Here is an 11,803-nt window from a genome sequence, read left to right on the forward strand (position 1 = left end):
GTTCTTCTTTTCTATTTTCTGTATTTTCTGTATCTCTTGTAAATATTAATAAACTACAAGTAGGAGACAAAAACCTACCCCCACCACCCCTGTGTTTAGGTTGGTCAGGCATAGAATGCCTATATGCACGATATCTCAACCAGCATCAGGGGTTTCCCCACCCAGGGTCATCACACCAACATAAACACACACAGTGATAGTGACTAGGCATTCCAGTCCAAATACAGCCTTTAGTCTGTGGATGTCCAATAGGCTAGAGGTATCCAACGCAGCAGCATTACTGCAGACCAGTGGTTCCCCACCCAGGGGGTACTTGAGAAGACTCATTAGACTATAGGCTTACTGGTCAAATATACATAAGGGGGTAAATCAGGGGTACTCCAGGAAGAGCATAATTCCGTTGGTGGTACAGTAACCGAAAAATGTTGGGAACCACTGCTGTAGACTACATCCATTAGAATGTCATGAACACTAAAGTTGAAGAGCTGAAGATGTGAGCCTGTGGTGGAGATGCAGCCTGTTTTTAGGACCATTAGTGATTTAAAAATACCAATACAACTATCCCGTTTCAGGAGCGAGACTGCCTTTTATTTCTAAAAATATGGCCAATAAAAATATGACCCAAGGCCAAAATAAATACTAGTTCTGTTCTGGATTTCGTCAGAAGAACTGTTGAGTCCGCTCTCTGATTCTTAACATCAGAAGAGAGCCACAGGCAAAATCCTCATCATAAAACCCCGCCCTTTTGAGTACTGTTCCGCCTTCTGATTGGCTTCTGAGACCTCTCCTGGCCGCTGGTTGGCTGTCCCTCGCGAGACAGACGGGGAATTTGTTCTTTACGGAGTGGGACGAAAGCGCGAGGGCAGAACACGCAGAGACCGACCAGCAACCTGTCACCACAGCGTATAGAGCGCAGACCTAACAGAGTTACTATACCGGGAAACTGGAACGGACAGGGCTCCGGGATGTCTCGTCCGTGAGAAACCACATAAGGAACTATCGAAACAGACACTGCAAAGCGAGGCAGGAGTTTTAATTGCAAGGAAAATCTGGATATAACCGTTCCTTTTATTATTGCCGTTGGATACGTTGTTTCCAACTTTGCTTGACGGGTCGGAGTGGGCTACCAACTGTGCTTCCAGTGGAGGGTTTCGTCTTGGCGAGACAGGAGCGGATATAAACAGCCGCTGACCGCGCACTCCGAAGTGGACTAATCTTTCCCCAGCACCCGATGGACTAGCCTAGCAGGCAACGCCCGGAACCCAATTAGTTGATCAATTTGGATTCTTAGCGGGATTACTTTGGACCTTTCCCCCCCTCGTAACAATGAGTCGGGCTGTGTGCACTCTTGCTGCGGTAGCGCTCTCCCTCGCAGTGCTGTGCGGTCCAGGATCCATTGGTCTGGTGCGTGCATTCGGCGACGAGACAGAGGAGATGACGTGCGACCCGATACGCATCGCCATGTGCCAGGACCTGGGCTACAACGTCACCAAGATGCCCAACCTGGTGGGCAACGTCCTGCAGTCAGACGCCGAGCTCCAGCTCACCACCTTCACACCACTCATACAGTATGGCTGCTCCAGCCAACTGAAGGTACACACACACACACACACACACACACACACACACACACACACACACACACACACACACACACACACACACACACACACACTTTTATATTTTACCTTTATTTAACTAGGCAAGTCAGTTAAGAACAAATTCTTATTTACAATGACGGCCTAGGAACAGTGGGTTAACTTCCTTGTTCAGGGGCAGAATGACATATTTTTACCTTGTCAGCCTGGGGATTCAATCCAGCAACCTTTTGGTTACTAGTCTAACGCTGTAACCACTAGGCTACCCGCCTCTAACCACTAGTCTAACGCTGTAACCACTAGTCTAACGCTGTAACCACTAGTCTAACGCTGTAACCACTAGGCTACCCGCCTCTAACCACTAGTCTAACGCTGTAACCACTAGTCTAACGCTGTAACCACTAGGCTAACGCTGTAACCACTAGGCTAACGCTGTAACCACTAGGCTAACGCTGTAACCACTAGGCTAACGCTGTAACCACTAGGCTAACGCTGTAACCACTAGTCTACCCGCCTCTAACCACTAGTCTAACGCTGTAACCACTAGTCTAACGCTGTAACCACTAGTCTACCCGCCTCTAACCACTAGTCTACCGCTGTAACCACTAGGCTAACGCTGTAACCACTAGGCTAACGCTGTAACCACTAGGCTAACGCTGTAACCACTAGGCTAACGCTGTAACCACTAGTCTAACGCTGTAACCACTAGTCTAACGCTGTAACCACTAGGCTACCCGCCTCTAACCACTAGTCTAACGCTGTAACCACTAGTCTAACGCTGTAACCACTAGGCTACCCGCCTCTAACCACTAGTCTAACGCTGTAACCACTAGGCTACCTGCATATATTTTACTATCCTTGTGTGAACCACATTGATTTCCATTAAAAATCCAAATTTCCCCTAAACATAACCCTTACCCCTAATTGTTACCCTAAACCTAGCCCTAAGCCTAAAATAGCTTTTGTCCTCGTGGGGACCAGGGAAATGTCCTCACATGGGAGAATGTTCCTTGTTACTATCCTTGTGGGGACTGTGGCGGATTTCCGGGACCCACACACATTCACACACACACTCTAGCTACTCCAGCCGACTAAAGGCGCACACACACACACACACACACACACACACACACACACACACACACACACACACACAGGCTGGGATGGTTCTCAGGCTGGGATGTGTGATTGAGCAGGCAGTGTATAGTGGAAAGAGAGCACATGACAGAGACGCAAGGAGGCAGCCAGTCTTGGTTCAGCAGCACGGGGCAATGAGATAATACATATCTGAGGAGAGGGCCAGGCCAGCTCCACATGACAACAACAATACTGCCCTCAGTACTACTCTCTGTTAGGCCACTTGTCTGCCTGAACCACCATGAAGCTGGAAATTAAATCCGTCCCATTTTGTCTTTTTCATAAGGTTTTTATTGTCCTGACTGAAATTACCAATGAGTACTCTCTTAGAAAAAAGGTGAAATCTAGAACCAAAAAGGGTTCTTCGGCTGTCCCCAAATGGTTCTACATGGAACCAAAATAGTTCTACCTGGAACCAAAAAGGGTTCTCCTATGGGGACAGCTGCAGAACCCTTTTGGAACCCTTTTTTAAGTGTAGTTATTTGTGTGGTTAGATGGAAATGTCAGGATGAATACATCCAGAGCTGTTGATATTTACTGTGGTTTTACCACTCCATAGTCTGTAGACACAGCAACCCACTGGAAACTCTGTCTCTAACGACGAATGTTTGTTAATATATCTCAATGGTCAGGATAAGGGATGCCTTATCCTGACCATTGAGATATATTAACAAACATTCAGTCTATTCGTCAAATTCTAATTGATTTAAGAGCTTTTGTGGTATTATTGCAGCATTGTAGTTGTCTGGATGCTATAGTTTATTATGAGTTTGTGTTGTGATTGTCTGTCTCTTGTGGTTCAGTGTGTGAGCGTGGTATGTGAGCTATCTGGAGTGACGGATGTGAATGTTGCCATTTCCTATCTGAGCACAGAAACATCCCTCAGATTAGGCTCGTTCTTTCTTGCAGACTCTCAGACATTCATCCAAGGAAATGGAAACGAGATCTTGCACATTTGCTTTTCTAATAGGAAGAATCTCTCAGGTATCCACACACACACGTGGCCGTGAACAGTGGCAGCACTCAGGTTACCTGCTGCGGAGGGAGGAAAACAGGCCTTCTCCAGTCCAGCTAGTGATCAGAGAACAGTAGCAGCACTCAGGTTACCTGCTGCGGAGGGAGGAAAACAGGCCTTCTCCAGTCCAGCTAGTGATCAGAGAACAGTAGCAGCACTCAGGTTACCTGCTGCGGAGGGAGGAAAACAGGCCTTCTCCAGTCCAGCTAGTGATCAGAGAACAGTAGCAGCACTCAGGTTACCTGCTGCGGAGGGAGGAAAACAGGCCTTCTCCAGTCCAGCTAGTGATCAGAGAACAGTAGCAGCACTCAGGTTACCTGCTGCGGAGGGAGGAAAACAGGCCTTCTCCAGTCCAGCTAGTGATCAGAGAACAGTAGCAGCACTCAGGTTACCTGCTGCGGAGGGAGGAAAACAGGCCTTCTCCAGTCCAGCTAGTGATCAGAGAACAGTAGCAGCACTCAGGTTACCTGCTGCGGAGGGAGGAAAACAGGCCTTCTCCAGCCCAGCTAGTGATCAGAGAACAGTAGCACAGCTCCAACAGAGAGAAGCGTCTCTGATATGGTCTCTCACCCACAATGCTGCCCAGCGCTTCCAATGCCACAGGGTAGGTAGCCCCTGTGGCCCTGAGACATTCATCTCTCCAGGGAATTATCTGTACGACCATTCAATCACCTGTTTATTTGTTGTAGTAGCTTTAATAATCATTTTTGAAATCCCTAAAGGTTTCAGCACAATGTTTTCTGCCCAGTGGCTGGTTTTCCTGACTAAGCTTAAACAACAGTTCCTTTCATTTCCAGTTGTCTGAAATTAGAATAGGAAGCAGACTAAGGACCATGATGCAACACAGGGAAAGCAGACAGAGCAATGCACACAGAATCATCATAGAAACTATTTTAGAAATGAATTGATATGCAAAGATAACACCCCTCTGTTGCTCTCTCTCCAGTTCTTCCTGTGTGCGGTGTACGTGCCCATGTGTACAGACAAGGTTCCCATCCCCATCGGGCCGTGTGGCAGCATGTGTCTGTCTGTCAAGAGGAAGTGTCTGCCAGTCCTAATAGAGTTCGGCTTCGTCTGGCCAGAGCTGCTCAACTGCAGCCTGTTCCCCCCTCAGAACGACCACAACCACATGTGTATGGAGGGTCCGGGGGATGAGGAGGCCCCCTACCACCCGGTCCGACCCCTGCCCCCCCAGGAGGAGGAGTGCCAGGCCCTGGGGGCCGGGCCAGACCAGTATGCCTGGGTGAGGCGGAGCCACAGTTGTGCACTGCAGTGTGGGTATGATGCGGGGCTGTACCGGCGCGAGGCCAAGGTGTTTACAGACGTGTGGATGGCAGTGTGGGCGGTGTTGTGTTTCCTCTCTACCACCCTGACCGTCCTCACCTTCCTCCTGGACTCAACACGTTTCTCCTACCCCGAGAGACCCATCATCTTCCTCTCCATGTGCTCCAACCTCTACAGCGTGGCCTACCTGGTGAGGACATAGGACTTAGAGCAGGGGTAGGTCGCCCTGGTACTGGAGTGTTGCAGGCACTTCATGTTTTGATTTAACTGACCTGGAAGACCAGGTGTGTTCTAATTTAAGCAACCACTGAACTGATTGCTTTTAAACTTTTATAACATATACATAAGGGTGTTCCAGCCAGTGACGCCTCCACATACAATCAAGGGTAACACAATAAAGCTTGAAAGCTTATTTCCACTGTGGTCCTTTTGGAGGGGGAAGGGTGGGGGCTGCAGCAAGGTTAGTAGTGGCAACAAACAATGACAGACGAAATGGTTTGTCTCATAAAATTAGCTAATTAGTACAGTTCAATTTCCTAATAAACAACTTTGGGCAGGTGCATCTCCCTTGTCTCACATACCCCTAATATATATATATATATATATAACAATCAATCCCTAATATATACAACAATCAATCCCTAATATATACAACAATCAATCCCTAATAAATACAAGACCGGAGGCATACTGTACCTACAGGGTGCATAGTTGGAACAAAAAACAGGGTTGCCTTCCCCTGACATTAAACTAATGCTTAAAACACTGGGCTGTTTCTCAATAGTTTAAATTAGCCTCCTCTTCTTCATGATCACTAATATGACCGGTGGAAGCAGTTTGTTGTAAACCTGTCCAGTCCTTTCAGCTACCAGTGGTAATGAGGAAAGTAGAACATGACAGGAAGACATGCTAGAGTAGGTAGACCCAGCAATGGTCTCCTGGATGACCCCTGGTCTCCTGGATGACCTGATGACCCCTGGTCTCCTGGATGACCTCTGGTCTCCTGAATGACCTGATGACCCCTGGTCTTCTTGATGACCCCTGGTCTCCTTGATGACCCCTGGTCTCCTGGATGACCTGATGACCCCTGGTCTCCTGGATGACCTGGTCCATGTCTAACCCCTGTGTCTCTGTCTTTCCCTGTAGGTGCGCCTGACTCTGGGTCGGGAGCGTGTGTCCTGTGACCTGGAGGAGGCAGCGGTACCTGTTCTGGTACAGGAGGGGTTAAAAAGTACTAGCTGTGCCATTGTCTTCCTCCTGCTCTACTTCTTTGGCATGGCCTCCTCGTTGTGGTGGGCACACACACAAACACACACACACAAACTCTGGACAAAAGTATTACATTGTAAGGAATAGATTTGAATGAAACCGTTAGAACAGTGGACTCCCAGACTCTAACCCGTCTCTCTGCCTCCTCCCAGGTGGGTGATTCTGACTCTGACCTGGTTCCTGGCTGCAGGGTTAAAGTGGGGTCACGAGGCCATTGAGATGCACAGCTCCTACTTCCACATAGCAGCCTGGGCAATCCCCGCCATCAAGACCATTGTCATCCTCATCATGCGACTAGTAGATGCTGATGACCTCACGGGGCTGTGCTACGTGGGTAACCTACAGCAGGAGGCAGTGACGGGTTTCGTGGTCGCCCCCCTCGCTGCATACCTCCTCATCGGCACTCTGTTTATCTGCGCCGGCTTGGTGGCCCTGTTTAAGATCCGTTCCAACCTGCAGAAGGACGGGGCCAAGACGGACAAGCTGGAGCGTCTGATGGTGAAGATCGGGGTGTTCTCTGTGCTGTACATGGTACCTGCGTCCACCGTGATAGGCTGCTACCTCTACCAGCTGTCCCACTGGGGGGACTTCAGGGCCAGTGCCAGGGACTCATATGTGGCAGCAGAGATGCTGAGGATCTTTATGTCTCTGCTGGTGGGCATCACGTCGGGCATGTGGATCTGGTCGGCCAAGACCCTTCACACCTGGCAACGCTGCTCTGCCCGCCTTTGGAGGGATGGCCGGGCAGGGAGGAGCAAGCGGGCACCGGGGGACAGCTGGATAAAACCTGGCAAGGGCAACGAGACGGTGGTGTGAGTAGAGAGGGAGAGAAAGAGGGGAAGATAGGAACCGGGTGGCTTTTTAAAGCAAACCTGCCCCCAAACCCACTGCTAGTGCTACTACCTGATGTAGGAGAGCGAAAGAGAGAAGGACAGACAGATAAATAGCCCCACTAAGCAGACAGTGGTCTCCTTTGCCCACGTTGTCTGTGGTTCTCTCCCTACTAGCCCACTGCCAGAGAAGAGACTGACCCTGTTGCCTACAGCAGGCTCTGGGCTGATCTATAGAACCTTCTGACTTCAGAGAGTTGTTTTAAAGGTTGAATTTACACTGGAGTCATGGTCCAGATGATGTACAGATCTAAACTACAGCCACACTGAAATGCACTATGACTAGCTGATGTGGATGTAGCTTGGTTAACATGCCTTATGTGGAACGGGAGGCTGGGCTGCCCAGCCAGCCACACTCTGGAGGCTATGAAGCTATGCCACTGCAACGGCACCTGGGATTTGTAGTGAATTGACTATGGTGCTGCAGCTAAGGCACCTGGGAAACGTAGCCCTATGTCCTTTACCTCAGTGCTCAGCAAGCAGCACAGCTGACCTCCACCGACCTACACGCAGTCTTAATGAGGAAACAGACACTCAACTATGAACTCTGAACTATAACCCTTGACCTTCTTCAGTCACTCATGGAACCCTTAGGAATGGCGGTCAGTAATGAGTATGGTTATTTCTGTATTTATTTTTCCCGGTTTTGGAAGCGAATGAAGGGTTATTATGAATGATGTTAGACAATCAACCCCCAAAACACATTATGCAAATGCAATAATAAACGAACAGTGAAACACAGAGAGAGAGAGAGTCACACTCATACAGTCTGTAGAGTTGCCCCTTATGCAATCCACTCCCACACACACAGCAGAGAAACAGTCAAATACAACACACACACACAGCAGAGAAACAGTCAAATACAACACACACACACACACACACACACACACACACACACACACACACACAGCAGAGAAACAATCAAATACACAAACATACACACAGCAGAGAAACAGTCAAATACACACACACACACACACACAGCAGAGAAACAGTCAAATACAACACACACACACACACACACACACACACAGCAGAGAAACAATCAAATACAACACACACACACAGCAGAGAAACAGTCAAATACAACACACACACACACACACAGCAGAGAAACCGTCAAATACAACACACACACACACACAGCAGAGAAACAGTCAAATACACACACACAACAGAGAAACAGTCAAATACAACACACACACACACACACACACACACACACACACACAGCAGAGAAACAGTCAAATACAACACACACACACACATACACACACACAGCAGAGAAACAATCAAATACACACACATACACACACACACACAGCAGAGAAACAGTCAAATACACACACATACACACACACACACAGCAGAGAAACAGTCAAATACACACACATACACACACACACACAGCAGAGAAACAGTCAAATACACACACACACACAGCAGAGAAACAGTCAAATACAACACACACAACAGAGACAGAGGGACTCTGTAGCCTGTCTCTTGACATCTCTACTGTGTTGCCAGTACAAGTCCTCTGGTAATAGGTCTCAAAATGAACCCTATCATTCCCCATATAGTGACTACACTATGAGGAATAGGTGTGTTTTTGGGAAGTGTCCTTTTGAAGTGTGATTTGAATAACCTGTTAGTACCTAAGACCTTTGGGTACTGCCAACCCCACAACTCCAAGTACTTTTTTGTAAAGAGAAACAGGTGTTTTGATGTTTTTTAAATGTATTATAAGAAATGCTAATTTATCTTTGTAAAAATACATCAAAAACCACAAAAAAAGTTGATAAAAATAAAATACTTTTGTATCAGAAGAAAAATAAAACGGTTTTGGTTTTAAAAGTTGTTCTACTTGTAATTATTGTGTGTGAATGTTGGCCCATTTATAATCCCATTATAACCATTGTAATATATTATATACCATTATACCTGGATTTAAATCAGCACTACATCAAGTCAAACTCTAAACTGGATTTAAAATCAACTCAGATTTGCTGGATAATGCCATAGATAGCTCCTTCGTCCCACCCCACACACATGCGGAGACCTCACCTAGGTTAACTGATGCCTCCAGAGACGAAACCTCTCGTCACCCAACGCATAGGTTTACCTCCACTGTACTCACATTCTACCATAACCTTGTCTGTACATTTTGAATCGATCGCCCATAAAGCAGCTCCTTTTATTCTCTGTCCCCAACGCACTAGGTTGGTTTTTTTCCAAGGTCTTCGAATACCAAGTTAACAAACAGATCACCGACCATTTCGAATCCCACCGTACCTTCTCCGCTATGCAATCTGGTTTCCGAGCTGGTCGTGTCTACACCTCAGCCACGCTCAAGGTCCTAAACGATATCATAACCGCCATCGATAAAAGACAGTACTGTGCAGCCGTCTTCATCGACCTGGCCAAGGCTTTCGACTCGGTCAATCACCACATCCTCATCGGCAGACTCAACAGCATTGGTTTCTCAAATGACTGCCTCGCCTGGTTCACCAAATACTTCTCAGACAGAGTTCAGTGTGTCAAATCGGAGGGCCTGTTGTCCGGACCTCTGGCAGTCTCTATGGGGGTGCCACAGGATTCAATTCTCAGGCCGACTCTTTTCTCTGTTTACATCAATGATGTCACTCTTGCTGCTGGTGATTCTCCGATCCACCTCTGCAGACGACACCATTCTGTATACTTCTGACCCTTTTTTGGTCACTGTGCTAACAAACCTCCGGCTAGTAAAACTAAATGCATGCTCTTCAACCGATCGCTGCCCGCACCTGCCCGCCCGTCTAGCATCACTACTCTGGACGGTTCTGACTTAGAATATGTGGACGACTACAAATACCTAGGTGTCTGGTTAGACTGTAAACTCTCCTTCCAGACTCACATTAAGCATCTCCAATCAAAAGTTTAATCTAGAATAAGCTCCGTATTTCGCAACAAAGCATCCTTCACTCATGCTGCCAAACATACCCTCGTAAAACTGACTATCCTACCGATCCTTGACTTTGGCGATGTCATTTATAAAATAGCCTCCAACACTCTACTCAGCAAATTGGATGCAGTCTATCACAGTGCCATCTGTTTTGTCACCAAATCCCCATATACTACCCACCACTGCGACCTGTATGCTCTAGTCGGCTGGCCCTCGCTACATATTCGTCGCCAAACCCTCAGGCTCCAGGTCATCTATAAGTCTTTGCTAGCTAAAGACCCGCCTTATCTCAGCTCACTGGTCACCATAGCAACACCCACCCGTAGCACGTGCTCCAGCAGGTATATTTCACTGGTCATCCCCAAAGCCAACTCCTCATTTGGCCGCCTTTCCTTCCAGTTCTCTGCTGCCAATGACTGGAACGAATTGCAAAAATCACTGAAGCTGGAAACTCATATCTCCCTCACTAACTTTAAGCATCAGCTGTCAGAGCAGCTTAGTATCTCTACTTGCACATTCATCTTCTGCACATCTATCAGTCCAGTGTTAATGCTAAATTGTAAATATTTCACCACTATGGCCTATTTATTGCCTTACCTCCCTAATCTTAATTTACACACACTGTAAATATATACTTTTATATTGTGTTATTGACTGTATGCTTGTTCATTACATGTCTGTGTCGCACTGCTTTGCTTTATCTTGGCCAGGTCGCACTTGTAAATGAGAACTTGTTCTCAACTGGCCTACCTGTTTAAATAAAGGTGAAATATTTGTTTAAATGTTTTTTTATTGACCATTACCTAATGCCAATCCATTGCGAATGCACTGTTCAATGCTGCCCTCTAGAGCTTCATAGCTGTAACTACAACCTAAAAGTCAAATCGGCCCTCCTTGAGACCAACTCCAAACACAATCAGATTGAGTGAGTGAGTGAGTGGTGAGGAGGGCGAGGTGTGTATTGAGACTGAGCGCTGCAGCGGAGTCTCGTCGTGAGTGAGAGGAGACAGAGCAGCACACGCGCAGGTCGTGACAACTTTTTACCAGTTGTAGGTTGGCTATTTAAATTGTCATTATGGAGACACCTATTTCCAACCCTTTTTTCATAAAACACATTGACGTGCAAGAACTGATGCGCATCAAAAAATAACGGTGACAAAGCACAGGAAAACGACCTTAGGCATGAGATACATTCGCTCAGAGGTGGTTTAAACTGCATTCTAATGTCGACGTTGCTAATGTAAAACCATATCATTCGAAGGGTTTTACGCATGCTCACAATTCGCATGCTGCGAGAGTGGAAATTTGAAATGGGACATATGGAATTCACTTGCATCTTCTGTTATGGTTAAAAGTCCACAATGAAACTGACATTAAATGTGGAGAATGATATTTTTGCATATGTTGGTCATCAAGTAGACTTTATTTTAATTTTATATTAAATTCAAATAAATGTTATTTAACCTTTATTTAACAAGGCAAGTCAGTTACGAAGAAAATATTTACAATGACGGCCTACCCCAGCCAAGCCAAGCCCTAACCCGGAAGATGCTGGGCCAATTGTGCTTCGCCATATGTGACTCCCAATCATGCCCGGTTGTAATAGAGCCTGGAATCGAACCAGGGTCTGTAGTGACGCCTCTAGCACTGAGATGCAGTGCCTTTG

At 46.9% G+C, this 11,803-nt stretch overlaps 1 protein-coding gene across 1 annotated transcript; it reads left to right on the forward strand.

The window, feature by feature from the left end:
* The first annotated feature begins 855 nt into the window (after window positions 1–855).
* On the forward strand, window positions 856–9,432 carry LOC109905873 (frizzled-4). The gene is made up of 4 exons (XM_031791161.1): window positions 856–1,593; window positions 4,697–5,224; window positions 6,181–6,326; window positions 6,456–9,432. The coding sequence occupies exons 1-4, from the start codon at window positions 1,327–1,329 to the stop codon at window positions 7,117–7,119; spliced, it is 1,605 nt and encodes a 534-aa protein (XP_031647021.1). The 5' UTR covers window positions 856–1,326; the 3' UTR covers window positions 7,120–9,432.
* The last annotated feature ends 2,371 nt before the right edge of the window (window positions 9,433–11,803 follow it).

This window comes from Oncorhynchus kisutch, linkage group LG15 (assembly GCF_002021735.2).
Source record: "Oncorhynchus kisutch isolate 150728-3 linkage group LG15, Okis_V2, whole genome shotgun sequence".
In the NCBI taxonomy this organism is placed as follows: domain Eukaryota; kingdom Metazoa; phylum Chordata; class Actinopteri; order Salmoniformes; family Salmonidae; genus Oncorhynchus; species Oncorhynchus kisutch.

Excerpts from the sequence above, each read along its gene's own strand:
- LOC109905873 (XM_031791161.1), top strand. The coding sequence starts at position 1,327 with ATGAGTCGGGCTGTGTGCACTCTTGCTGCGGTAGCGCTCTCCCTCGCA. Across the intron at positions 5,225-6,180 it reads TCTACAGCGTGGCCTACCTG|GTGCGCCTGACTCTGGGTCG; the intron begins GTGAGGACATAG and ends CTTTCCCTGTAG. Across the intron at positions 6,327-6,455 it reads GGCATGGCCTCCTCGTTGTG|GTGGGTGATTCTGACTCTGA; the intron begins GTGGGCACACAC and ends GCCTCCTCCCAG.